General features: G+C 42.9%; 3 protein-coding genes across 7 annotated transcripts; all 3 read left to right on the top strand.

Moving 5' to 3' along the window:
• Nucleotides 1–246: 246 nt before the first annotated feature.
• On the top strand, nt 247–9,226 carry LOC128082059 (arylamine N-acetyltransferase, pineal gland isozyme NAT-3). Of its 3 annotated transcripts, none has more exons than XM_052685891.1 (6): nt 247–421; nt 730–846; nt 1,056–1,107; nt 3,819–3,858; nt 5,589–5,772; nt 7,258–9,226. In XM_052685891.1, exon 6 carries the CDS (start codon nt 7,278–7,280, stop codon nt 8,217–8,219), a length of 942 nt encoding a protein of 313 aa, XP_052541851.1. In that variant the 5' UTR covers nt 247–421; nt 730–846; nt 1,056–1,107; nt 3,819–3,858; nt 5,589–5,772; nt 7,258–7,277; the 3' UTR covers nt 8,220–9,226. The 3 variants fall into 3 exon arrangements, with proteins under 3 accessions (XP_052541851.1, XP_052541854.1, XP_052541853.1); XM_052685894.1 differs by having other exon boundaries at nt 267–421; nt 7,342–9,226; XM_052685893.1 differs by having other exon boundaries at nt 275–421; nt 7,346–9,226.
• Nucleotides 9,227–9,355: 129 nt separating this feature from the next.
• Nucleotides 9,356–14,499, top strand: LOC128082061 (arylamine N-acetyltransferase, liver isozyme). Of its 2 annotated transcripts, none has more exons than XM_052685895.1 (2): nt 9,356–10,128; nt 13,273–14,499. In XM_052685895.1, exon 2 carries the CDS (start codon nt 13,278–13,280, stop codon nt 14,166–14,168), a length of 891 nt encoding a protein of 296 aa, XP_052541855.1. In that variant the 5' UTR covers nt 9,356–10,128; nt 13,273–13,277; the 3' UTR covers nt 14,169–14,499. The 2 variants fall into 2 exon arrangements, with proteins under 2 accessions (XP_052541855.1, XP_052541856.1); XM_052685896.1 differs by lacking the exon at nt 9,356–10,128 and adding an exon at nt 10,144–10,733.
• On the top strand, nt 14,207–20,557 carry LOC128082062 (arylamine N-acetyltransferase, pineal gland isozyme NAT-10). 2 transcript variants are annotated; one of them, XM_052685898.1, is made up of 2 exons: nt 14,207–16,075; nt 18,421–20,557. In XM_052685898.1, the coding sequence occupies exon 2, from the start codon at nt 18,423–18,425 to the stop codon at nt 19,293–19,295; it is 873 nt and encodes a 290-aa protein (XP_052541858.1). In that variant the 5' UTR covers nt 14,207–16,075; nt 18,421–18,422; the 3' UTR covers nt 19,296–20,557. The 2 variants fall into 2 exon arrangements, with proteins under 2 accessions (XP_052541858.1, XP_052541857.1); XM_052685897.1 differs by having other exon boundaries at nt 14,209–16,075; nt 18,418–20,557.
• The last annotated feature ends 2,033 nt before the right edge of the window (nt 20,558–22,590 follow it).

The raw sequence follows: 22,590 nt of genomic DNA, 5'->3' as shown, positions 1-22,590 counted from the left end.
AGAGCAATGCAGGTGTTGGAGCAGGGAGCCATTGCAGCCCCTGGTGCCTGCTCTCCCATGGAGCTGCGTGTGCTGCATACCTCCCACTCTGTGTCTGTGCTGTTCATGCTGGCCCAGTCCCTGCAGTGCCACCTTGATGTGACATCCATGTCCTTCAGCACTGCTCCTGAGCACAGCAGAAAGGAGAGGCAAGAGTTGCAGGTTGCCACAGTAACCCCTGCTCCACCACCTTTTGCTTCTCCACCAGGAAAATACATCGCTCTGCAGACACCCAGCTCCATGCTCATGATTTATACTCATTGTGTTTGCACTGGGGCTACTGAACGCTGAGGGCTGGTGTAGAAGACCCCTGCAGGACCAGCTCCATGCTTCTGAATCCCCATTGCTTCCAGATCTCCTTCATGCAGCCAAACCACCTCGGGTGAGTCTGGGGGGTAGCACTGTGAACCCAGAGCATCTCCGCTGTTTTTTCCCTGCTCCTGATTCAGCAACAGGGAGGAGGACAGTGGTGTCATCCCAAACGTGCATGATTTCTGTGATGCATGATAGTGAATTATAATGAATGTGTTTTCTGAAGATGCAAGTTTCTGCTGTCACTGTGCATCTCTGTTTCCTGCTCTTCATGGAGATAAAAGGTTTCCCTCCCACCTACCTTTCCAAAACCTAAAATATCTGAGCAGCGGGAATGACAGAACTCATGTAATTTTTCCTCGTGTTGTGTGTTTCCAGGCTGACTGCCTGAAATAGGGCTGAGTGTCATTCCCCCTGAACTCAATGAGAGCCTTCTCACTGAAACAGCAGCTTTCTTTTGGAGGAGATTTTTTGGAGAAGCAGGCTGAGAGCCAGGTGGGGATTTCGTTTTTCACAGCTAATATATGCGTGTGTGTATTTCTATATATGCATATTTTCCTGTAATACAAATTAGATCTCTATATGGAAAACACATGAATTAAAGCCAGTATATTTTCTGTTTAGGCCAATTAAAGACTATTTCCCTTTGAGATGCTCTTTTGGTTGCTTTATATCCCGCTCACAGCAGTGTTTTTTCCCCACAGTATTCCTTCAGGTAAATGCTTCTCCTTCCATCAGTGCACCTGTGGATTAGCTGTGAGTAATTTCCTCTTGAAACATTTTGCAAAAATATTCTTTGCACATGGTAAACAGGTTTGAATACCCAGGCTGATAATGATAGAGGCTGACAATGATAGAGCTTGGTGCCTTGCAGGCCCTCTTTGTGCAGGTAGGTCACACCTGTACAGCTGGATTGCATGTGTTGGTCACGGACTGTTTTCTATACTCATTTGGCAACAGTACAGAGTTTTTGCAAGTGATCAGTGATTTAATTTTAAAGGTATCTCTTCTGGTTTTTGTATTAAGACCAATGTAACAACTTTATGGTCAGATGAGGCCTTTCTATCCGTGCAAAAAGCATTGCCCTGCTATTGCTGCTACCAATGATGGTGAAAATGGATGGAAATTGGAGAGAATCTCAACCATGTCCTTCAGGGATGAGTACTGCCCTATACACCTCCTCCTTTGATCATGGGCTCTGCTGTGGATGCCCATTTTGCCCACTGCAGCTCTGTGCCAGAGCAGCAGGGGAAGAAATGCCCTGTGTGGCTCTGACAGCGTGACCGACAGCTCTCATTAGAAAATGTGAAATGAAAGCAGCTCAGGGTCCAGCCTCGCTGAGGCCCATTACACATTACACTGTCACACTTCCCTTCAGCAATTACAGCTTAACGTGATGGCATTTATTAACTGCTTAATCTTGGAAGTGTATATATCTGCACAAAAAAGCTGGGAGAATGGAATATATCCAGTGTCTAGGTAGGATGTTGAAATGAAGAGAGAAAGATTAACGCCCTGGGTCTCCAAAGGTGCTCTGGGGGCATATTGTGTATTGATTTTGGAAGGCACTGCAGTATTTTTGAGGCAGTGGATGCAATGGTCTGATGAAGAGGGAAGGAGGGAGCTCATGTGCTTTTTGCAGAGCTGAGATTTGAAACTGACATCTGAGCACCTGCAGCACCACTTATGTGAGCTGCAGCAGGCTGCAGGAGGACCCCCAAGCTCCAATGGTTTGAATGGGAAGAAATCTTCTCTCTTGGCTGACGGTGGTTATGGGGATAGACTGCACTAGGAGGATTTGCCATGGGGTGGCTGCAGATGGGGATGTCCAGGCCGTGGTTTCAGGTTTTGTTTCTGGTTAGATATATTTCTCCTTTGAAAATATTTACACGTGACTTCACTGATGCTGACTTTACATCCCAATTGGTAAGGAGTGTTTTGGGCAGTGCGTTTGTAGGCTGTGCTGAGGGGGAAGCTGGTGGTAAGGAGAGGGATGCAAGCTTGCCAATGGCATAACCCCAGTAATGCAGTGTGAGACCAGCCAGGGCCTGCCCAGCTCAGAACGAGCTCCCTTCCTACCTGTCTGGCACCTCTTTTCTCCCAGCATGGCCATTGGACTCGATGGGGGTTGGACTCAATGATCTCTGGAGGTCCCTTCCAACCCCTACAATTCTGTGATTCTGTGATTGCTAGAACTCAGGATGCTCAGCAGCTCCTGGCCAGAGCGAGACTGCTGTGGGACAGATGGGCATGAGCAGTCGGGTCTGGCCAAGGGACACATGAGCTCTGCTCCTTCCCAGTTCCCACCTTGTGGCCACCAAACCCCTCTCTGGGTGGCAGACAAGTCTTCAGCACAACCTCCATCATGCCCCTCCACTCAGCCTTGCCAAGATGGAGAAGGACGCGTTGAGGGTGTGATCACTGCTTGTGAAATGGAGGACAACTTCTGCTTCCCCATACTCATGCTGGAGCTGGCAGAAGCACAGGGAATGTAGGATGGCCCAGGGTGCTGGGGACACATGCTGTTGAGGATCTAACTCTGTCCTGTCCACCACAGCAGTCGTGATCCATGGGAAAATAAAAGCCACGTAAATGGATATATTTTTCATCAAAGCAGCTATTTAAAATGAGATAAAACCGTTCATGTAGAAAAGCTTATTGTTCCCCCTGAAATGGAATTTAACTGACTTATGACCACTTGCATTTAAGAGATTTATGCTGAAACCCTCTGGACCGAAAGGCCCTGCAGGCCAGAGTGGTCTTCTTGGTCTGCATTAGCATGCTTGGTGTTAGCTTGTGTGAAAAACCTCATATTGGCAGGGTAAAGATAAAGAGAAGAGAGAATTTTTGACTCTCACCAGCTCTCAGAAAGACGTCTCAGATGATAGAGATGCTAAAACTGAGATCTTGTCTATTCTCTGCCAAGAGAAAGCCAAGCAATTCAAGCACAGCTACCACCTTCCACGGGTAAAAGTCACTGCTGCCATTGCAGGCTCTTTCCTTGGCCCATCGGAGGACTCCTTGCAGCACCCAGACTGCATGTGAGGGATGCAAAGAGGAGATACGCAGCCACAGCTGCTTGATATGCAATATCAAGGCAATGAATACGAAGCATGAGCTCTACCATTATAAATATTGCTTACAGGCCATGAATATTATTTACTACTCACATATTAGAGTGGCATACAGGTATTAAAATCCCTCTGGAAATGGTGGGATAGGGCACACTGCTCAGCTTGGGATGTGTAGCATTTTATTTTGAGCAGCCACTGAGAGTTCAGCAGTATGGAAGAATTGAAAGCTGTGTAAGAATTTAAGATTTTATTCCATTTAAAACATGTCAGATGTTCTATTAGTTTAAAAGCCTCTTTTCTTTCCTCCCACCCCAGACCAGCCAGATGAGTAGAATACCACACCATTTCTATATTAAGCACCCAGCTAACATAATAATCTGTACTTTGTTACAGAGCCCATCGCAGAGGGCACTACAGTGGGAGCTGCTCAACGGTGAGTAGACACTCAATTGCAAAACACTCCCCTAGCCAGGGTGCATTAATGCTTGTATTTCTCCAAGCAAATATTGCAGCATGTAATGCTCTGCTAAAGGGGGGAGGGAAGAATATTTGATGCAGCCTCTCCGGAGAGTCAGGATGAGAGAAAGATTTCAGTAATAAATTAAATGCTGGCGGCAGTTTAAATGAATAAATAAATAAAAGCTATGTGCAATTACATTGATGCTCTTCTGGAAAATGCTCAATGAGCTTCAGCTCCTGCCAAGTTTGGGAAATTGAGTTACGGGTCATCGCTGGTCAAGTGCTCTGTGCGACGTGGGCTGGGCTTTGCCCTTTGTCACTTTTGAGGACGGACTCAAGTGGGGCTTTATGCATATCATGGCCATGCTACACAGCAGCAGTAATTGCATTTTATTGCCCTGCTAAGCCTGGAGTGAGCCATGATGATATGACACAGAGCTGAAATGGAAAGTCTGTGGTAGGGCTTTCCGGTTAAGAGGAACCTTATCTTACCTTTAGTCCTCTGATCTCCTTGGGTGCAAGCAGGTAGGATGAGAACTCTTGGTTTTAAAGGAGCAATGACTCCAGGCAAGGATTGTGGCTGGGTTTGCATGCACAGTGCGGTGATGGGACCTTGGACTTCTTCTTAGTATGCTCCCCCCAGCACTACTGGTCTCCCTGCTTGTACTTTGACTGCTCTTTGTTGAAATGACATGTGAAAAGAGAATGGAATAGCCCATGTACAGCAAGCTCTACAGAGGGAACGTGAGGCTTCTCTTTTCATCAGGTTGGACATGACCAGAGGAGCCCAAGAAAGGCAGGTAACTTGCTACTTGAGCATCTCTCACCTTGGGCATTGGTTCTGTCTGATTGGGTGAAACACTGGATGCTGATGGGATGATAAAGAGGCACATTTTGATATGGCAGTGGAGCTGTGTTACCACAGGCATCTTGGGTCTGATTTATCATCTCTACCAGTTATCACAATAAATCAGTGCTTGAACAAAACTTGCTAGTGATACTAAATATGAAGGAGGGACTTAACAGAGAAGAATCCATCCGTGTATATTGAGAATTAATAAGTCCTAACTTGGAAGAATGCAAGCAACGTGTACCGAGAAAAGCAGTGTGAAGCACAGTGAGGGGATGGAGTTCCCCACGTGTTCACACTTCATATTCACCACCACAGCATCCTTAGATGCTAAACTGAGCTGAGATCAAAGCAGGCACACTGCTGGTCCAGCCTTATCCTGTGAAATTTCATTCTGCAAAATCTGCTGTAATAATAAATTTAAAAAAAAAAAAAAAGCAAACAAGCATGTAAATTAAAAAGTGTGAATTAAGCAAACTCTGAAGTTAGGGTGTGGGCTGACTGAGGCAGGGGCTTACAGGTGCAAGACCCCATGCAGAAATCTCGCTGCTTTTCAGACAGAATGAATGCAAGGATTCTTTCCCACGTACCCAAAGAACCAGTAAGCCAGGACCCAGGGTAAGTTTATATCACTCACGTGCATTTGGCTAGATAGCAAAACAAAAAAGCTCGCCCTTTTCTTCTTAGCCCGACATTTGCTGCTGGCAGCATGAGACAAATGAAAATGTCAGGCAACCTCTGCTCTAATAAAGACCAGGTTCTGAATGTGGATGGAGTCAGTGCTGTCACTTTTTCGCTCACTCCAGCTCTTGTGCTCCACCCTTTTCTTTTTTTCTTTTCTCCTCCTCTTTCAGCTCTTGCAGTCTGACAGAGGCGGGTGGAAGCAAGTTGAGAGAAAGGACATTCCCCAGGAAGGGAGCTGGGCAGTCCTCGACCCCGTGCTAAGTAAAGGACAGCCAGCCACGCCACTTGCTTTTGCCTAAAATAAATCCCCCCCAAGTCCCAGGAGATTCGTTTGCAGTTGAACTGATTTTGCAGGTAAGACCTTTCTTTAACCCCTGAATTTAGGCAGCTGAACTCTTCCTAACCAGGAAGTGAGATACGTCTGAGAGCAGCAAACAGCCAGGTTGTGTAACAGCAGAGCGAGCAACGTTCAGCTGCTTACCAGTGCCTCCTTTTGTGTCAGTGTAACAGATTATTTACGTGGTTATCAGCCTACAACATTTGTTTGAGCATTTGTGCCATCTGACTTATTTCAGATTCAGCTATGGCTTTATAAGGAACCACAAGAAGCAGACAGGAAGACAGATAAACTCTTTAAGGCCAATGTTTTCCCTTTAAGTTAATGTAAATATTTCACCTACTTGGGCAAAGTGAAGGAAAGGAAGAAAGAAAGGGGTGTGGGGATGAGGGGGGAAGAAGCACAGTGCTGGTGATATCAGCTTTAACGCTCCCACTGCAAGCGCTGTAGTTGTGACGTTCAGAGGAAAAGCTTGGGAACAAGCCAGAAGCTGAACTAAGAGAAGGCCTGGAATAATGATTGGATGCTCTTAACCCAGTGTTTGATAACTCAGGCCTGCTGGTTGAATTTCATATACCTGTCACAGTGTAATAGTGACGGATTTCTGAACATCTGTATCCTGTGAACACCCTCTGCTTCTCCTGGGACACTGCCAAATAGGAAGCTTGTGTTCTCACTGCTTTGCATGTATACTGAAACTATCTTTCCCAAACTCCCATACAATTTACTGTATATTGAGAACTTAACCCTGTTGCAACAGTTGTAGATTTTCTCATGGTTTTACCTTAATAACCACACATGGATACCATGTGAGAGCAGGTCCATGACCTGAAGATTAGTGCTGTGCACTTGGATCCATCTGAGATGCAGTGGTGCCAGGCTGGGATAATAAAGATATTGTGGCCACGTTCACAGAAAGAGGGGGAGTGCTTAAGATGCTTTCTTCCCCCCTGCTCACGCAGGGCAATGCTTACAGCCCTAAGTAAGTACTCCTAGTTACATCTGCTGCCATCAGCACTGAGAGCAGAGAGAGCAGATACATCCTGCCTAAATCATGAAGACCACACTATGGGCAAACAGATTAATTTCAGACGTGGTTGAAGACAACGCTCTGGCTTGCACTGTGGGGAAGAAGCTGGGGGGGGAGGAAGGGAGGGGTTTATTTTCTACTTCTGCTTTGCTGAGTCAAACCATGTGCAAAGCAGTTCAGAGCTGGAGAATTTCAGTTCCTATAATTTTTAGCAGGAAAACAGAGCTGCTACTGTTTTTGTTCCTTCCTACAGAGATTTGTAGCTTTGCTGGGCAGGAACTCTCTGCTGAAATGTGCTTAGCACAGCTGGAGCTTCTCATCACAGCTGTAAAAGAAACAATTAAAAATAACATTTGTGCTCATCAGTAGTGCCCCATTGACTTCCCCCAGTGCTAATACTTGCACTCAGCTGCCTTGGATAGGGCCATTTGTCAAACCCCATTCCTCTTCTGAGTGGGTTGTTTCATAACAGGGCTGTCATCAATATAATGGATGAGGAAGATCCTTCCTTTACTTCTGGCACAAACTATGGTGTTTTGTCACCCTTTTCTCCAAGGCAGCATGGACATCAAGGAGTATTTTGCCAGAATTTCTTACCGAGGCTCCCATGATAAACCAGACCTGGAAACCCTGACAGAAATATTCCGGCACCACATCCAAGCAGTTCCTTTTGAGAACCTTAGCATTCACTGCGGGGAAAGCATTGAGCTGGATCTAACAGCCACTTACAACAAGATAGTGAGGAAGAAACGTGGGGGCTGGTGCATGGAGAACAACCACCTCTTATCTTGGGCCCTGAAAACCCTAGGGTACAATGTCACCCTTCTGGGAGCAAAAGTTTATGTCCCGGAGCACGATGCATACGCTGATGACATTGATCATCTGTTGCTAAAAGTGGTGCTTCATGACAAATCCTACATTGTGGACGGTGGTTTTGGGATGGCCTACCAGATATGGCAGCCGATGGAGCTGATTTCGGGGAAAGATCAGCCTCAGACACCCGGCATCTTTCGCTTCCTAGAAGAGAATGGGACCTGGTACCTTGAGAAGGTGAAAAGGAAGCAGTATGTTCCCAACCACAGCAACACTGCTCCTCATAACGTGGACAAAGAAGTTTGCCGTCGAGTTTATCTCTTCACCCTCCAGCCCCAAGACATAGAAGAGTTTAGAGCCAGAAATCTGTACCTGCAGACTGCCCCAGACTCACTTTTTGTTACAAAGTCCATCTGCAGCCTGCAGACCGCCGATGGGGTCCGGGCACTCGTTGGGTGGAAGCTTACTGAGATAAAGTACAATTACAAGGATAACATGGATCTGGTGGAAATCAGAATCCTTGCAGATGAAGAAATGGAGAAAACATTGAAGGAGAAATTCAATATAATATTAGATAAGAAATTTGTACCCATCAATACAAGCAGGTTGTCTCTGTTTTAACTCACTGCCTGTATTATAATTCAATATGGTGGCATTACGCGAATTCTCCCCCCTCTTCCTGACAAGAATCTAAAGGTTAATCTTTCTCTTTCCATTTACCCCAGCATAAGGCAGAACAGATTAGCATGAATCAGGAAAAGCAATTGATTTTCACAACTGTTCCTGCATCTCTCCTTGGTCTGGGTACAAATAATTTCTTCCTCACTCCATCAAATCACTCCCCTTCTGTTTGTGCTTAGCTGGCAACAGATGCTGCCCATTCCCTGCTCCATTCATCTCTTAAAAGCTTTTCCCACTAACCCAGAGCAGCAGGGGCAGGGAGATGGAACAGTGTGTCCCTTCCCTTATTACTTAGCTCTACCACCTGGGGAAAAAAAAAATATCACACCACATCTTAAATTAATGCCATACTATTTTTTGAAATGTAATAGCCAGAAAAATAAAGACATCCAATGCCATTTGCTACCCTAAGCCTGTCCTTTGTGCTCCTGCATCCCTCGCACTTTCTCACACAGCAATTCTAACACTCACTGAGGGGGCTATTTGTGGCTTAAAACTGGTGATGAGAAATATTAGGGGACAATTCTGCCTTCTTTCAGATTTCTGTACCCTCAGCAACATAACTAAAGCTTTCAAACTGAAAGCACCTCCTGTGGATTGTTTGTGAGCACCCAGGAGAGGACTGCTGGAAATGCACCCTCCTCACACAAGGCTGTCACTTCTATAACAAACATTACTGCTTGTCAGTTAGTTTCTCCAAAATGTATGTATTTGACTGCTTGTAGTGATTCTAATTATATTGATAGAAGGAGAAATGATGAATCTTAGTCAGATACCTAAAGGCTAATATTTTTAGCATGAGGAATTACACAAATGTAATCACTTTGCCCTGTGAGATGATGCTTGATGTCCCTTTATGTACAAATCACACAGCATTACAACTATGCACTTACAGTTAATAACGTAAGCCAATTACAATTAAATAAAAAGACAAGAACTGTGAAGTATTCAATCTGTTTGTTCCTCTTGTGTTACAACCTCTAATCCCAAAGAAAAAAAATGACATTAATCACCACAACTACCCCGACTGCCTGCATGTGCTGATGTTTTACAGCTAAGGCTGTTAGAAATGCAGTAACTCACTGACCCTCCTTTTTTACTATTTGTTTGTTAAGCAATGTGTGCAGCTTCCTGCAACTAGAAATTTACAGTTAGCAAAAGCTACTGCTGTTCTGCATCTTCCAAAGGCATTTCACAGAGACACAGCTAGCTCTCAAATGCATCCGTATGTGTTTGGATATAAGCATGCACACAAGGCTCCCCATATCCTATGGGGAAATGAGATTTTAACCTCGAAGTAAATTGCAGAAGAAAAAGGGGATTGTCATAGGGCAGGAGTATCCTGTCATGCAGGTGGTCAGCAGGAACCAGCCCAGAATCTACTGGATGCACAAATGAGTAGCGTGAAAGCAGAGATGGAGGAGATAACCAGAGGAGGCTGCAGCAGGAAGGAAGCTGTGGCCTGGAAGCTCCTTGGTCCCTGCCTGGCTATTTCTCATGCTTTGGGTTGGTTTGTTGGCTCAGAGGAAAGGCTAAAGGGTTAAGCTCATTGCCCCAGAGATGCCGCACGTGAAGGGCAAACAATGACAGAGAAAAAGTGCTGTTCTTTCAGCTGACTCAGCTCCAGAGGTCCCTGCCCTGGCTGCTACCTGCTGGCCCAGCTCAGCACTGCCAGCCCTGACGAATCACATGCAGTTGTGTTGGGAGAGGAGAAAAAAAAGACTGCTCAGCTCAGATTTCACTAGTTTGCTTTTTTCCTTATCAGAGGCAAAGTCTTAAAGGCCTAGAAGGCTTCAGCAGCACCCTACCAGCTGTGATTAACCCTACTGCTGCCACCTCCTGTCTACAGGTCAGTGACTTGCTTGGCTTGGCTTAGCAGCTCTCAGTCCTAAATTACTTCCTGCAAGGATCCTTGACATCAGTGTCACTGACATATCAAATGTTGCACTCTTGCTTGGCTGCTTTGGCATGGGTGCTCCAAAGACTGAAGCACTGAGGCGATAGGGATTGCAAATGAGTGACAGCCACTTGCAAAAGGTGCTCATGCTACCTGTAACGGATTGCTGCCTTGCATTCCTGAAGGACTTTTAGCTGTCAAACAGTAATTTGGGAGGTTTAAGCCTACACGATATTATAAGCAGTCTGGGGGAATGCATCATGTTCTGGCTCTTCATATAGCACCTACCACAGTTAATTGTATGGCAGGGCTTTCTGTGCCTATGCAAAAAATTAAATAAAAATTTTTTTAAAAAAATCAAGTAATAAGACCATTAGAACATACAATATTATAAAACATTAAACTAATCTGCCTTCCTGTTCTGGTTCTGCTGGAGGAGAATGCTATCTCTGTCAGGCAGAAAAAGTAGCCTCAATCTTTAAGGGCAGCAGCTCTCATTGCAAACACTCCTGGGAACTTAGCAGCTAGCCAGCCAGCCTGCAGCTCCTAGTGCAGAGGTAAGCACCCACATGTCTGAGCTCTCGCTTCTGCATGTAGCTGTGGACAAGCCTTCTGCCACCCCCGTGCATCTGCATACCACATGCTTTGCACTGTAGGCATATTAGCAAAGTGTGAATTACAGCCACCTGAGGATTGACAGTGTGTGTAGCACTGCAAGGTCGTTGCCAAAGTACAAAGATCAAGTGCTTGAAACAAACTCATTTTATGCTGAGCCAGGGTGTATGAAAAAACCAGCTCCTGTCCTGCAATTCAGCTTAAAATTAAATACATTGTATAGGGACGTGCAAGAGGATCTTACCTTGGAAGTCTCTCTTGAATTCTGGTAGGGAAGAATCATTCTGGTTTTGGATGCAAGCCATTCCCTGGGTGAGGGTTTGCACTGCTATAGCCCTGCTGTGGTGGGCAGTGGTGCTGTGTAGAAAAGGAAGTCTGCCTCCAGGAAGCTGTGAGAGCAAATAGCAGTTTACATGGCTGCTACCTGCCTACATTCACTAACAACGACTCTTTCATACTGCAGCCTTATCCTACACAGATATTTCAGTAGCAGTAGATACCCGTCTCTATTACACAGTTGTTAAACTGATGAGGTCCCGAGCTGAGGAAGCTGTGGCACAAGCTTTTGCTACAAGTTCCCCAAGCCCAGCTGCCTGTGCCCCATGTAGGCTCCCAAAGGCTCATACACTACAGGGATCCTAATGCTGCAGATGGGCTGCAGGGCTCTGGCTCACAACAGGGATGGATGGGCACTTACTTGAAAGCCACTGCCAAGTTTATGAGATTCACCAGGCTAAGGGACTCACTTGGCTCCTCCTGGGCACAAAGGTGCAGCTTGACACCATCATAAGAATGAGATGCTTCTATCTGGCTATGCAGAATTGCTGAAAATGAGAGTAGAGAGAAAAATGAGGCAGAAAACCAAAGGATGAGCTTCGCAGCACGCACGTCTGCATCTATTTGGTGGCATGGCTCTGTACAATCAGTGTTTCCTAGGAGATTCTGCCAGAGATGAGTGCTCTTGTCCTTAAAAGAGATGAAAAAAAAAAAAACCAAAAAAAACCCACACAGAATGCAGTATCAAATACAGGTGTTTTTTTTCTTCATGTGGCCTCTTTGGGTCCTTCTGAAGCTAAAATGTTTGTTTCTTATTCCCTTATTGTGATAGTACTCTGTTTTATCATATTTTCCTGTGTCACACAGTCTGAATCTTGGTACTAGTGCAAATCAGCAGAAATACAACTAAGTGTGTTATGCTGATGGCTTCAAAGTTGGGGCTAAGGTCTAGAGATAAGGTCATATGGCGCGCTCACCTTCCAGGACAAGGGCATTTTCATTTATGTGTTCAAAATTTATGTGATTTTCAAAAGCTCCCTGCACTCTCAGAAATTGAATCTAGCTGCTGGTCATTTCTAGGAGAGCAAGTGGACCAAAACTGAGAATGGTTGCTGGGAGGTGATCTCTCCCATGTCATCTATGTCAAAGAATTATTGGAAAATCTTCTCAGGGAATGTATGAGTGATTTCAAGGAGGAAAAAAAAAATCTTCAGACCTTTTTGGAACTTCATACAGTCCTTATCAGATTATAAATCATTCTGGGGGAAAAAAAACACAAACATATTTGGAATGGAAAAAAAAGCTAAATGAAATGGAAATTAAAGGCAAAACAAATCCCTACAGACACCAAATCAGTCAGTGGATTAAAAGTCTTATAGGGAACCTTTTGCATCTCTGCTCTTTCTGCTAATGAAAAGAAAGGGAATGAGAGACACGAAGACACAAAAATATATGCAACAATTTGAGCTGAATTCTTTGGTTTGTAAAAGATAGCAAAAGAAACCAAAAGTCACTGGATGCGTCCTGAAGGTGCTTGAAGTAATTATGAGTTCTCCTGGCTTTTGGGTAGAAAAATTAACAATCCCTTCTTTTTAACAGACAGAATCAAAGCTGTGTCTGAACTCCACAGGAAAACTAAAGAGATTAAGAACAACAATTTACTTCGCATGGAAGCTTGTCTGAAATAGTGACACATTGAGGAGTTTATCCTGGTTAGCTAAAGCCATGAATGTGAAAGTCTCCTGTTAACTTATCTGTGTGATAAAGAATTACTTAACAGTTACGGTAAAAGCAGTAGTAAAGCATTGCAGTTACTAATGCTAGCGTAGGCTAACAGCTTGTTTGCAAACCTCATTTGCCAGTTTCCTAAAATTTTGGTCACGTGGACATTCATCCAGGGCCAAAGATTCTGTTATGCCATGTGCTGTGTTTTCCTGTAGCAGAGACACCCAACTGTGCTGAAAACAATTTCTGAGAGATAAAGCTTTAGTGTTACCTGCTTCCCTTCTTGTCTCTTTAAGAAATATAGATGACAGAAGCAGCTCTAGCCTGTATTCATCTCTACCAAAGGCACAGGTGTCTTTCAGATCTTCAGTGAAACAGCCTCAGATACATTTGCAGGCTGGTTAACCTGTGCTACAGAAATAGGAGGGAAGCCCCTTGAGAGCTGCACAACAGTAACTGGCTATTTTCCTGCTCACACAGGTAAAATGAACATTCAGGAGTATTTCTCAAGAATTTCTTTTGATGGCTCCCATAAGGATGCAGACTTACAAACCTTAACAGCCATCTTCCAGCATCACATCCAGGCGATTCCTTTTGAAAACCTCAGCATGCATTGCGGAGAGACCATTGACCTGGATTTGCAATCTACTTACAATAAAATAGTGAAAAAGAAACGTGGTGGATGGTGCATGGAAACAAACTACCTTTTATTTTGGGCTTTGAAAGAAATGGGGTATGACGTCTGTGTGCTCGGAGGAAACAGTTATGACCCAGCAAAGAAGGCATACATTGATCAAATAAATCACATCCTACTGAAGGTTGTGATCAAGGGAAGTTCCTACATAGTAGATGCTGGTTTTGGTGGTGGTCCCTACCAAACATGGCTGCCGATGTTGCTGATTTCTGGGAAGGATCAGCCCCAGATTCCTGGCATCTTCCGCTTCACAGAAGACAGCGGCATCTGGTACTTGGAGAAAGTCAAGAGGAAACATTATGTTCCAGAGGGAAGTGTTCCTTTCTCTGATACTCCAGAAATGGGCAATATCAGAAAACTGTATTCATTCACTCTTGAGCCAAAACATATAGATGACTTCCAGGACCTAAACACATACCTACAAGTGTGTCCGGATACCATACTTCAGAAGAAGTCCATCTGCAGCCTCCAGACCACTGAAGGGTTTTATGCCCTAGTTGGATGGACCTTCTCTGAGATGAAGTACAAGTACAAGGAGGACACAGACCTGCTGCAGACCACAACCCTGACAGATGAAGAGATTGCGGAGACACTGAAAGAAAAATTCAACATAGTGTTAGAGAACAAACTGATACCAGTTAATGTTCGTGGCTTGCCACCTAATCTGGTAGATTCCATATAATTCACAACACAGCTAAATGAGTCTTTAAACGTCCAGTATTGAAACTTCTAAAACTAACATTAATAGCACTAATGAATCCTAAAAATTCAGCTAATTAGATAAGCAGAAAGCTTGGTAAATTCAAGCATATTGTTAGTTAACTGCCCATACTCATTTCGTATTTTTTCTTATGCTTCTCCTTTAGAAACTAAAATATCTTACTTCCTTTAATCTTCTCATGTGGAAACTGTATTTTGTCTCCCTTAAATTTTGTTCCAACTCTCTGTATCTCATTTGCTGCTGCTGCTGTAGCAGCAAAAAAAAAAAAAAAAAAAAAAACTTAAGTATAAAACGAGACCAAAATCATCTAGAAGAAAAAGCTGTATTACCATTTTACACAGAAGATCTGTAATGCTGTAATGTTTTTTTGTATTATTTCCAATCTTCTTCTCAACACATTTTTTGCAAATTATTCAGTTTTTTTAATGGTCTGAAACAGAGACTTGAGCTGGATTTGGCCATAAAAAATTTCATAAGGAAAAAAGGAAAGAAAGGTTAAAACTTCCTCAAAACAACCCACTATTAGGTACTGATGAGTTGCTGATGAAGTGAGTTGAGAGACTCATGTCCTATTCCCTTACCAGATATTGGCTTGAAATGAGCTATTCATGTAAGGGAACTTAAAAACAAACAGAAAACCCCTCCAAACTCTTCAATTCTGTGCGTTCAATTTTAGCTCCTTTCAGTACGATTTTTCTGAAATTGAAATAAGATCAATAGGAGCTGAGACTCTTCAACAGTTCTTGAGAAAAAATCAGACTTCTGGTATCTGAAATTGAAACAATCAATATTAGACCAACCTCTGAAAAATATAATATAAACAGTCAGGGCCCTGCTTTCCTCTGACATCAAACAGGCACAACAATAAGCTGTGCTGATGTTTGTTATCAACGGCATTCTGCACAAAAGTGACAATAAAGACAAGATCCTGGAAAAGTGAAGAACTCTGAGAAGTTAAGACATGCCAGCAGTGTGTTTTCACAGCATGTTGGATGCAACACAGCAGCCTTTTACCTTTCTGATGCTGAGTTTCATGGCAGGTGCTGAACAATGAATGAGGGTGGCATAAGAACACCAGTCCTCAGCCACACTGACTGATGGGGCAGTGTGTGCATAAAGCTCAGGTACAGCTCCCAGATACATCCTGACATGGTTTTCATCTTCCCAAAAAGGATCACCATCTTCCCCATCCATCAAATGAAGGAGACAGGCTGCACAAGGAGAGAATCACAAACAGCTATGTAACATCATAAAGGTACAGACAGACAATTCTGGGAGAGCATTACTTTGTTCTCATGCAACACTGTGCCAATAAATGTTTGTCATGGTATTTGTTACAGTAACTACTGCTGCAGTGGAAGCTTTGAAGGGATCAAAAAGGTTCTTTGTGTGCCAAGATGGATCATTTCGTACATCTGTGGAGCATGGGAAAACACAGCCTGCAACACCTTGGCAACTCCTTGCACCAGGAGGAAGCGTAAGACTAACCTCCTCCACAAATTGCTCCTTTACCAAATAACAGCAATGCAATTATAAAAAAATTACAGAACCATTTGTGAATATCTACCGAAATTACGTTACATGGAGAACAAGTTCAGGCTGGTCTTAACCAGCGGAAAACATTAACATCTACTAATGGAGAAGAAACAAAGTTTAATTTGCTTATGGATCAGTGAAGTCCAAACATGTGCATTCATTTTTGGTGGACTCTGCCCTTTCTTGGCACTTAAGATGCAGGAATGAGGGACTGCAGAGCTTAGAGAAGTCAGCCCCCACAACTTGTATCCACTGCTGGCTCTCCAGGCTGCTGCCCCAGCAATAACCAACCCAGAAACTGCAAACATCAACAAAGAAGGTTATTTTAAGAGGTAAGCTAATTTTCTCAGAACTAACAGACCAACCAAATAAATGGCTTCTTTATGATGGTAAAAAGATATCAGGACCCACATAAGCAAAATTCTCCTTAGCATAAATATTTTAAAAATGTAGAGCTAAAATAATGGCTGCTTATAGAGGGCAAAATGATAAAGTGATCTCAAATCTTCTGTCTTGCTGCTCTTCAGGAGGAGATTCACATCTACAAGAGCAACTTCAGCCAGAGCAGTAGATACAAATTCAGAATGACAATCTTTTCTTAAAAATTAACTTTTTTAATTACATTGAAGAACATTGCACATCCAAAGAGAAAAAGACCATTTAATAACCAGTAGATCCTGCTTTTTGAAAATAAAATTAAAGTCCTTAAAAAAAAAGTTAAAGTGAAATTACAGGCTGTGTTTTGCCATCCTCAGAAAGCCTGTGTGCTGGTATGTTAGGATAAAAGTAGGCAGATATATATATGTTCTAACAGTGAAATTGCTGATAATGTGCATAATCCTAGTAAGGTATATTTGTGCTTGAATACCTTCATTTGCACATTTAGAAGAAGTCCTTGAGAGTTTTCTTGCTCACATTTGTAGGATTTCCTTTTTAAAATCTAGGTTTTTATCTCCTGTGGTTAAGATCTAACACAGATCAACATAGTATTAGGGAACCGCAGAGAGAAATTACTAGTATTATAAACTCAAGAACCAACTTTATGCTGGTGTGATCTACTTAGCATTTAATCTGACTAGGTAGGATCAGATAGACTTGGATTCTGCAAGTCAAAAGAATGAAATGCCAGAACTTTGTGTTCTACTGAACAAACATTACACTGGAATATCCTCCAGCAATACACTTACATTATCACTGGAAGTTAAATTCCCTTCTGTAGAAAATAACATGCAGCTTTTGATGAGGCTCTCCATTCACTTTGGACAGCTGCTTCTATAACATCCATATGCACATCATAAACCTGTCGCTGAAAATCACCTTGAGAAATTCTAGCATGCAGTAAACATTCAATGGTTCACTGCAGCATTATCTGAATACAATAGACTTCCCAAGTCACTAATATTAAGTGTCTAAACCTCAGCTTACTGCATTCACAAAAGATTTCCAACTAGCTTTGCAGGCTGTCAAGAAGCTAAATATTTGCACTAACTCCAGACTGCTGAAATGCTTAGGATTTTCTTTGTAAAGGTTTAAGCCTTCAAAACCTTTTACCTCCAGTTCAATGTCCAAACAGACAATCTACAGTATTTTTTACAAAAAGTATCTCACCGGACATCTACAGGTCCCAGCCCACAATGATGGCCAGCAGATTACAATGGACCGTTGTGAAATCCACATCAGTGCACATGACTTTTCATGGATTAGAAGACAGAAATTACGTTGTATAGCTCCTCATCCAGCAGACTAGCTCATGAAGAGTCCTGTGAAGTCAGGTCAGGAGATGGGATCAGCTAGAGATAGGACAGACGAGGTATATGCTGAGCATAATGCTGTTACGCCTCCTTTGGCAAAATAAATCAAGTTTTGGGAAAGGCCATGTCTAGAGAGCTTTAAGCCACTCACTGCCCACTTTCAAAGCACCCTGTTGGCACAGCAAGGACCAGAGATTGCTCTTTGTATTTTAGATCAGTCGCCTCCATTCAGGTTCATTATTCCTACACCAAAACGAGTTTGTGCAACACTCAGAGCAGACAAGAGACTCAGTGGTCTGTGTCTCTTGAAAAGGTCAAGAGTTTTTTTTCCAGATACAATTACCTGAATAAAATTTGACACTTTACAAAATGTGCAGGGAGTATCATTTTCACTTTTTGTAAGTGGTGAAAAGAGACACCTAGAGAATGAGCCGTTCGTTTTTTGATCACAGAGTAGCGGCAGGCTCATGAAAAGAACATGTGAATCCTGGCTCAAATTATTTGCCCTCCAACTGTCAGACAACACTGCTTCCCCCACTGACACTCATTTCATTCAGCAGTTAGACTATTTTTCATGAAACATACCGAACACTCCCTAGTGTGATCTTGCATTTCTTCTTAACCCTGGCCTTACAATGCAAGGACATCAAATCCCCATTTTGCAGGCATTGTGTATCAAGCTGCCATTCCATCAGTTGTTTGCCATAGGGATGTCTCCAGGACAAAAAATAAACCCCCACATGCACTGCTCTTCTTAACCCTGGGAACTGTTTGATGTGAATACTTGTTACCTTTAAAAACTGCTCTGATGAGGTTCAGTAGATTAATGCATCTTTGCAGGCAGCAGCCTGGGCAGTTCTTCACAGCATCATAAATCATTGATGTAAAGAAACAAAACTAAAACACATTTCCTTCCTTCACAGGAGACATGAATCTTGAAGAGTATTTTGCAAGAACTGGGTATAAAGGTTCCCTTGAAAATCAAGACTTGGAAACCTTAACTGATATATTCCAGCACCACATCCGCGCTGTTCCATTTGAAAACCTCAGCATCCATTGTGGGGAGAAAATTACTTTGGAGCTGGAGCACGTTTATAACAAAATTGTGCACAAGAAGCGTGGCGGTTGGTGCATGGAAAATAACCAGCTGTTGGGTTGGGTCCTGAAATGCCTGGGGTATGACGCCAGCTTTTTGGGAGCCTACGTGTTCAACCCACATGAAAACGCGTATGCCACCATCATGACCCACCTCCTGGTGAAGGTGGTTATTGAGGGCAAAGCCTACATTGTTGATGCAGGCTTTGGTGTATCCTACCAAATGTGGCAACCAATGGAGCTTGTATCAGGGAAAGACCAGCCCCAGGCTCCTGGTATCTTCCGTTTCACAGAAAAGAATGCCATCTGGTACCTCGAGAAAATGAGACGGAAACAACATATCCCCAATCAGAATTTCTCTAATTCTGATCTTCTAGAGAAAAAAGACTGCCGGAAAGTGTATATGTTCAGTCTGGAACCACGGACAGTGGAAGATTTCTGCTTTCAGTGCACGTACCTTCAGACGTCTCCAGAGTCCCTCTTCACAAAGAAGTCCATCTGCACCCTTCAGACCACCGACGGCTTCCGAGCGCTCATTGGGTGGACACTCACGGAGACCAAATACAATTACAAGGAAAACATGGATCTGGTAGAATTTATAACCCTTAAAGATGAAGAGGTGGAGAAGACACTGAAAGATAAATTCAACATCACCCTAGAGAGAAAGCTTGTCCCAATTAACATCAAAGGATTTTATACAATCTAGATGACTGGAAAAACCCACGGTAATGCTGCACGCGTACAGCGCCTTCCATGTCTGTGCAATCACTACTGCAAGATTATGGGATTCCCTTGCAGGCGACTGAAGGAAAAATACATTAATACCAGATTAAAGTGAATTTCACTCTGGAGAAAGGAGAAAAACAGGGATTTAAGACTCATCTGTCAGGTAGATAGAATTATTTTCTGTGAGATGACTGCGGTTCACTTTTTTGGCACGAATGTAGAGACTGATTTGAATCTGGTTATAAACTTGGGTAAGAAATATCTCAGAGTAATTTTGGAGTGCCTGTAGCACATAAATTGGAGTAAGGATTATTAATTGTGATATGCTGCCAACACATTTTCTACAGCCATTATAGGAAAAAAGTCATCTGCGAGCTTTTAGACAATGAAGTATGCATTTAAAACTTCATTTTTCACCAGATCTAACCACTCACTGCTCATCTCATTACCTTTAATATAGGTTGAACAATATTGTCATCTTTGAAAGGAACATTAGGAGGTGTAATTCCTTCACCATCATCCTTAGATGAAAACACAGTACAAAATGAAAATTATCATCATGTGCATCCCTTCTGTCATTACTGCAGCAAACTGCCCAAGGTAATTTTTGGTACGTAGGTATTTTTCCTTTGATGCAAATTGTATATACTGCAGCATTATTGTGCCTGATGGGTTCTAAGGAGATACCTACAAGCTTTGCTTCTGATAAATAGTCATCCTGTAACAGGTTGAGTGGTGCTTAAATGTCTCAACTAGCTTAGATGTACTTTACCTCAAATGGGGTAGAAATTCCATATTTTCAGTATTGCAAATTATTTGTATAACAGCAGTAGAACAATGAAGCTGACCCCGCTACAGCCTTAAATCCACCCTGCTTTTTGTGCATAGCAAATATGGCAATCCGCATGCTATCCTGACTGACAAATGCTTAGCATAAGATCTCTAGTGTCACAAGTTAGTTTCATCATCTGTATTCAGTTGAAGAAAAACAAATAAATAAATACAAAAACCACCATGGAGCCAACCAAATATGAAGAAACTCCTTTAAAATATTAAAAAATTGCATTTCCCCTTTAAAAATTAAAAAAAAAGTTTCCCCCCCATCATGCTTTTCTGCAAAAAGCCTGACCAAGAAAACCACTGAAGAAGCAAAAATGCTCTCAAGTCCATGAGATCAGCAGCAATACTGGAAAATACCCTTTTCCTCCTTCACATGATAATAAAGGGAAACAAAAACATGAAGAGTTGCTGTCTTGCATGCACCATTAACTAAATAAATGAGGTCTGCACAGTTGTGCTGTCGATCTGCTGGTCAACCCTGCCCACCAGATTTCTTGAACCAAACAGGCCAATACCAAAATTTGGCAGTGTGCTGGAGATGGTAAGTTGTGAGAGCTGCCTGTAAAGAACGTGCAGGTTGAAGAGAAGGTCCCCTACCACGTCCTGTGCTGGGCTGGCTCCTCCCTGTCCATTGGCCATGGTGGCAGTTCTGCCTGCTCAGAGACAGAGAACTAAGGACCAAGCAGGAAGCAATTGGAGACAATGAAAGATCTTACTGAGGTGAGAACACTTTTTCTATGAACTAAAGACTTTGTTCTGTAATTTGCTTTCTTACTACTACATCATACTAAGGTCTCATTAAGGGTTTTCACCCCTTTCTAAGTGATTGATCACAAGCTGTTCCTCAAGACGCCAAGGAACATTCTGAGTTTCAGAACACTTACCACCTCCATTTTGGCTGACAGAAAATCCCATCTGCATTCAACCCAGGTCACCAAACCATATTCCTCTATGCAATGAACTACAGCTGTTCTCTGGTGCTGCTGCCTCTTGTCTTGAGGGCAACCATTTACAGGCTAGTTATTCTGCCTCTGTATTTCTCTAGAGATGTTCCTGCTATTGTTCCCAGGTAATTGCTCAGGTTGTGATGTGCAAGGCATCCTCAAGCCGAGCACTATAGACTCATACTTTAACCATGTCTGTAAAGATGAGATTCAACACAGGTACTCCTTCCAAGTATTACTTTCTTAAGATTTATGTGGTGGGCAATGACTGAAGCTTCAGCCCTTTCTCTGACTCCACCTGTTGATAACAACTTTCTGAGATGTATTTTTCCTCTCCACATGACAAGTATAACCAGGTCCTCATCACGCAGCATCAAATCACTTAAAGAAAAGTCAACACGTACAGGAACCGTTCCACACTTTAACTAAAGCTCCCGATAAGCTGATGAAAAGCCTGAAGTTATTCAGGTGTGAATGTCAGACCCAAAATGTCTCAAAGGTTTGGGATGAGAATGGTGTAAAAACAAATAAAACCAAACAAACCCAGAAGCCTCCTGCTGCAGTTTCACTAGAAAGGCATTATTACAGAAGACAGACACTCTCCTAGACCAGAAAGAAAAATACAAACAAGTAATTAAAGCATCAGCTCTCAGAGAAGCTTGCATTCACATGCAGTAGTGAAACACAGAATCACACAGCTGCAAGGCACTTTGACATCCTTTGCCATCACTATACCTTATTAACACTCTCTCTTTAAGAAAGGTTTAATGAGAGCCTAAGCTATTGTGCAGTTTTAGTTGCAGATTGTTGTTCAAATGAAGCAGAGCAAACACGTAGAACCCCCCGCCTCCTCCCACCCCCACTTTTACAATTCCAAGTAAAATTTACAAGTACAGCATTCCAATTAACAGAAAGATGAGACAATTTCTTTTTAAGTCTGAATTCTGGAGCAGCTCCCAGAATCCCAGCCCAGCTGCCCATTACACACACACAATGCCCAATGGCAATGACAGCCATCCACAATTGTGTAACTGTATAATGGAGAATCTTATTAGAAAACAAGACACACAGAGGAAGAAACGCCGTTCAAACTTCATGGCACCACTGCCCATCCTCCTCTCTCTACAAAGAGTCAAAGTTTAAAAAGCTCATGCATTAATAAAGGGAAGATTCAGGATGTCTCACTGCAGTTGCACTCTGGTCCAGTAGTTTTTAAGATCCAATTCTAAGCAGAATAAAAGTAGCAGAAGAAGCAGCATGAGCAATAAAGACGAAGTTGTTCAATTCTCACATTTCCAGCACTGTCAAAAAGAGGGACAAAAATTCCACCTGTCAAGAAGCACGTTTAAACTTAACACAGTGAGCTGACAGCAGGCATGAACTGCAACACACTTTGTTTGTTCACCCTAATAGGTACCTTAGTACAACAGGCACAAACACTTCTCATGTCTGGTAACTCTGAATTTTGCTTTTTATTTTTTTTATTTGAAC

The sequence above is a fragment of the Tympanuchus pallidicinctus genome, unplaced genomic scaffold (assembly GCF_026119805.1).
Source record: "Tympanuchus pallidicinctus isolate F22 unplaced genomic scaffold, pur_lepc_1.0 scaffold22, whole genome shotgun sequence".
Classification (NCBI taxonomy): domain Eukaryota; kingdom Metazoa; phylum Chordata; class Aves; order Galliformes; family Phasianidae; genus Tympanuchus; species Tympanuchus pallidicinctus.
This window is presented reverse-complemented; position numbering and strand designations above follow the sequence as displayed.

What these genes read in the sequence shown, in the direction of transcription:
- LOC128082059 (XM_052685891.1), top strand. Translation starts at nt 7,278, where the DNA reads ATGAGGAAGATCCTTCCTTTACTTCTGGCACAAACTATGGTGTTTTGT.
- LOC128082061 (XM_052685895.1), top strand. Translation starts at nt 13,278, where the DNA reads ATGAACATTCAGGAGTATTTCTCAAGAATTTCTTTTGATGGCTCCCAT.
- LOC128082062 (XM_052685898.1), top strand. Translation starts at nt 18,423, where the DNA reads ATGAATCTTGAAGAGTATTTTGCAAGAACTGGGTATAAAGGTTCCCTT.